We start from the raw sequence: 5,389 nt of genomic DNA, 5'->3' as shown, positions 1-5,389 counted from the left end.
CACCATCCCCGCAGCTCCCGGGACCGCCTGCAGCAACACGGTGAGCGTCTTGCCCTCCGCCCGCCCGTCGCCCTGTGCCAGCCCCAGGCAGCGCTTTGGCTTTTCTCTGTTTTACCCCAATTGCATCAGCTGGCTTTCCGGCCTTTTGCGTTTTACGAGGTGCATTGCTGGGATATGTATTAGAGACTGTGAAAGCAAAAAAATCACATCTCACTGACGGATGGGTAAAATGACTTTTGTGATGGCTCTTACTGCCGGTGGGAAGACACTTCTGGTCACCGCAACCGACACCTCCGCGCCTGTCTGTGCAGGGAGGGTTAAGAATGGAGGAGCAGTGATTTCTCAGAACAACCAGCACTACAAGAAATTAAAAGGCAAGCAGAGAGGTTTATTTTTTTTATCCAATATATATAATTACCAAACTAGCTTCTGCATTCAGGACTTTGAGCTCCAAAGTTGATAAAAGGGACCCCAGCAGGCTGGCTCACAGGGACAGTCTAATCTACAGATCAGAGGTGTCTAATCTAGAGATCAGAGGTTTCTCAGAAGCTGAGCTACTGTCCAGTGAGGGTTACATGTGCTCATTTACAGCAAAAGGTTATGAACCGGCTAGATTAAAAGGTCATCTTGTTTAAGGCACAGCACCATTGTGAAAATTGACCCTGTATAATGTAACTTTTTGGTTTTCTACAGTTCTAGACAATCCTAATGAAAACTGATGGAATTGCTCATTTTTTTTTCTGGGGGAATTGCTTGGCCTTCACTGCTAATGAAGACAATACTGGCACGAGGAGCAGTGTCTATAAACCAGCCAGCAATAAGGCTGGAAAAAGATTTCTAGGAGAGAGATTGTAAAGAGAGAGACCCAACCGGAGAGGAGACGGGGCACAGCAGGCTGGCAGGGGGTGGCTGCTTGTAGTGGTAAGCGGTAATACAAACACTCCATTCAAATCCAGGAAAGCAGCAGCAGAAATAACCCAGGAAAACTGTTAGATTCCAGGATAAATTTACAGAAAGATATAATTTTATAAATAGAAGAGATGATCCCGAGTTTGTCACCGAAACGAAGGCAGTGGGGGTATTCAGCCACCTTGCAAACCCCAGGAGCAAGCCCACCACTGCCTGATTGCTGGCAGTCATTGCCTCCAGGTAAGATGCCATTTAGGATCCATTTTTCTATATCTCTCTCATTCCTTCAAATACTAAAAATCTCTTCCAATTCCAAGGCCAAAAAACCCCACGACAAGAAACCAGCATATCAGAAGGCCTCCAGAAGGAAAAGAGAAGATTCAAGTATTGGATGTCAGCAATTACAACAGGACATGGAGCTGTCACAAACATCTTTAATGATATGCGTTGTCCTTCACTCTTGATGGTTCACCATGTGAATGGTAGATTGTTCACGGCCTCCCAGAGTTTTTAAACTAAAGACATTTGTTTTGTTTCTGTCTTGGAGCGGGTGATTAAAATGCTTGTAGGGGGATAAACATACAACCAGAAGAGGACAGCACAGCAGCAAGTACTCTCAAACATGCTCAGCCTTTGGAAAATCATGGTAGTTTTTTTTCCCTCCTGCAGACATTTGCACATGTCACCATCCACTTAGCAATTCCACTCTCAAAATTATCAAAAAAATCAACCACTTCCCATTTAAAATTTAACTCAGTTGTAGACAATATTTTGTGAATAAAACATCAATAAAAACATATTATTCAGCTACTGTTTGGGAAGAAAAGAAAGGAAGGGTGGGAATAAACGTATGCCTTTTTCTAATATTTTTGGTTCATGAAAAGAGAGGGCCTTCAGTCAGGTCTCTCATCTTTACAGAGAACATAATCACAAAACAAAATTTCCTGCTAATGCAAGCTGAAGTATACAATGGAAATCTCTTTCCAGACAGGGAATTTAAAGATCTCCCTAGGCTCTGAACTAAATCAGTAGTTATCTAGAACTGAAACCTTAGCAAAAAACATCACCAGAACACATCAGGTTGTATAGAACTTACTAGCAGAAATGTCACTAGCCAAGACACGGTAGTACTGGAAAGGATAGCAGCTATTTGATTAGCGAGAGAAGCCATTCCTGAATTATTTACTCATTTTGTCTTATTCCTTCCAGGAAGCATTCTTGGGCAAGGATTTCAGAGTAAGGTTCAAGGGCAACAACTACTTATGAACGGAAATATGCAGAGATATATATCCACCAGTTTCTGCATCCTTTACAATTTGCTATTTTCAACAGAAGAAACTAGAAATTGTTGGATTCTCTCAGTTTTACCTCATAAACACAGCGAAGAAAAAGAGCCCAAAAGCTTCAAAACAACTCTCTGCCCTTTTATTGTGATGCATATGTTGCTCAATGCCACAAAATCTTTCTTATTACTTCAGTTGCACAGGGTGACTTACTTGGTGAACTTCCAACCAAAAGAGTCTCAGAAGAGCACGTCTAGATTTATTCCCCCTCTGCAGTTTCTAGGAGAAATATGGATTGCTATTGCAGTATTACTGCAGAAAAAAGCAATTTGATTGCTGGCATATGTCAAGAAATCACTGTGAATGCATTCTTTCAATCTATTCCCTATATAATAGCAACAGAGTACTCTAGGTAGGCAGTTATTCGAAGGCTGTGGCCACCCTCAGCTTTCTGAAGTTGCTTGGTCTTTACTGCATGAATCTCCAAGAACAGCCCCTGCCACGTGTACTGGCAGACCGAGCACCAGTGAAACCCAGGCTTTCAGAAATGAAGAGTAGTGATTAAACTGAAGAATTACGAAGGTTCATAATTGTAGATGAATATGAAGAAACTTCTCACAGGAACCTAAAGGCAAATAGAAGTGTGGAATGTACATGGATAGCCAAGCAAGATGCCTCAGCAATAAGAAACTTTAAAATTAAAAAAAAAAAAAAAATTCAAAGTCTTTTTTCACTTTTGTGACTGCCTGTAGTTTTGTGCTGTAGTTGTCTGTGCAGACACGTGCTGGGAAGGTGAGGATCAGGCACACTTTGCAGTGCTTGCCACTTGTGAGAAGGAGCTGAAAATGTTAAAAACACATGAAAACAACGCTCATCCTATATAGTTCTCTAATGTTCCCAGTTTGCAGGCTGGCTCAAATTTTGTCAGGAAATACCATTTGTGTCTCTACCATCTCTGAGAAGACTGACACTGAAATAAAACCCAGATGCACATGTTAAGTGACCTGTAGGGCCTCAGCCTTTTGTACAGATTTAATGATTCAGGTCTTAAACCTTCCCTAGCTTCCACCCCCAAAGATACAGGAAAGGCCTGGGGGCAGGGGGGGGAAACACTCTGCAATTTCTGTGTTAGAATTACAGTGCTCTTTCCAGTTACATGTAGAACTGGAGGTCAGAGAAGTCGTCAAAAAAAAAAAAAGGGGCAGGAAAAATGGTAAGATAGGTTAATTCATTTCAACATCTTCATCAACACAGGTGCCAGATGCTCTTTCAGCTGTGGGTCAATTTGAATGTTGCTCAGTTCTTTGATATTGAGGATCATCTCATGGGCTTGGAAGAAAAGCTCTTTCCCCACAGCATCCTCCACCCGCCTGCGCCACTCCATCAGCCTCGGTCTGTCTTCAAAAATGTCGCAACCAACTCCAACAGGCTGCAGAAAGGGGGAGAGAGCAACAGTGAGGCAGTCACTTCTTCTCCAAGACAACAGGCACCAAAAGTGTACCTGCAGGTGCAGGTAGAGGAAAAAAAATGAAGAAGAGCTCATAGAGGAGCACTAGGAAGGAGGGAAATCTCCTCTGGTTGGGTGTATCTATCTGGGGGACACAGAAGCTAGCCTATATTTTAAAGGGCATTTACAAGTCAATTCCTGAGTGCCAGAACAGTTGTTATGAGCAGCAGAGATGACTACCACTTATTGTGAGTTATCTTCAACTACAGCATTGAAGACGTGGTGGGCTGACAGTTCCAGGGGCAACTGCACAGTCCGCAGTACAGAGTGCTATATTATATAGCAAAACCACAGCACAAAACGCTCAGCATTTAATGGAACTGATGTCTTAGTTGACATAATCTACCCCCCTTCTACTTTCTGCCTGTGCCATGCTCTGGAACACAATGCTGAATGCAGAACTGCTATTTTTCAGTCTCTGGGATACAGAACTGGGAGAAAGAATCACTTCTGGGCTGCAGGATCCAGGCCCTGACAGTCTGGCAGAGAACAACCACTTTGTAACAGACTTAATTTGATTGCCTCTGTCTGAGATGCAGTCTTGCATCTTCCAGACATGGCATGGGCAAGTACCATCCCAAAAAGAATATTCTTGTATGATAAAAATAACCCTGTATCATTTTCTTATTTCATCAGACCTGCCTGCTATTGCTTCTCACTTTTATATATTACCTCCTTCTCCGGAGGTCAAAAATTAAGTCACAATAAAGGATGAAGGAGAAGAAGTATTGTTAGAGAAGAGAAACAAAAGAGATCTGTTGCAGCCATCTTTTTTTTTTAACTGGTTTTCTGAACCCACTCCCATATTCTCCTCATTGTCTTAGGTCAGTTCTGTCGAGATATGCCCTCACTCCTCTTTCTAGTGAAGTGTTACCACATGCTGCACCCCTCCCTGCCCAGCAGCATCTGTTTTCCCTTGTGCTGAGACTTCCTTAGCACACTCCAGCACTCACTTGCATCAGCTCCACAATGGCCACAAGATCTGCCAGAGAGATCTCACTCCCAATGATAAAAGCCTTGTCCTGCAGAAACCTCTCCTCAAATTGCTTCAGGGAAGTGGACAGCCCCTCCATAACCTCCTGGAGCTTCTCGGAGGGCAGTGGCTGCCCTGTGAAGAGGGGAATCAGCACCTGAGGAGAGAAGGGACTTAAGAGTACAGTCGGCCATCTTCTCATGGATCTGGTGGTAGTCATTTAAGTTACACCCCAGGAACTACTCGCAATCATCAGTTATCCTGCAGCAAAGCCGCAGGAGGGGATGATGCTAGAGCTTCATGGATCGCTGCAGTTCCAAGCAGCTCATGGACAGACAGCACACAAGCAGTCCTAAGTGGCTGATCTGCCGTGACAGTAACCTCCAGCTAACGGGCAGCAATGTGCAGAACGAAGCCAAGGATTCGGCTCGTTTTGTGCCTGGCAGCTGTGCCCTCCCACTCCACCTTGGTGGGTTACAAAAGAAAAACAGGCAACAGCTCCAGGGAAGACAAGTCTCTGCCACAATCACCCTTGCTATGTCCTCCATTTCAACAGCCTGCCAAGACAGGTCAGCAGGCTGCCTGCCCACCAGTCACCCCTGCTATCCACCCTGTTGTGTAACTGGGTGCTGGAGGCAGGCAGACAGGCAGGCAGCTGCCTGTCCTGCAGGGTGGTGGAAAGGAGGGCATGGTGGTGGCTGTGGCAGGGGGCCCGGG

The 5,389-nt window shown here is 44.4% G+C and overlaps 1 protein-coding gene across 1 annotated transcript in view; it reads right to left on the bottom strand.

Annotated features, from left to right (window-relative positions):
• Positions 1–385: 385 nt before the first annotated feature.
• LOC103922673 (glutathione S-transferase theta-1) overlaps positions 386–5,389 on the bottom strand; it is an 11,733-nt gene continuing 6,729 nt past the window's right edge. Inside the window, exons 4-5 of the mRNA XM_009330850.1 lie at positions 4,653–4,829; positions 386–3,621 (exon numbers count right to left, since the gene is read on the bottom strand). Of these exons, the coding sequence (XP_009329125.1) occupies positions 3,421–3,621; positions 4,653–4,829 (378 nt within the window). The 3' untranslated portion in view covers positions 386–3,420. The remainder of the gene's footprint in view (positions 3,622–4,652; positions 4,830–5,389) is intronic.

The sequence above is a fragment of the Pygoscelis adeliae genome, unplaced genomic scaffold, assembly GCF_000699105.1.
Source record: "Pygoscelis adeliae isolate BGI_AS28 unplaced genomic scaffold, ASM69910v1 Scaffold358, whole genome shotgun sequence".
Classification (NCBI taxonomy): domain Eukaryota; kingdom Metazoa; phylum Chordata; class Aves; order Sphenisciformes; family Spheniscidae; genus Pygoscelis; species Pygoscelis adeliae.
This window is presented reverse-complemented; position numbering and strand designations above follow the sequence as displayed.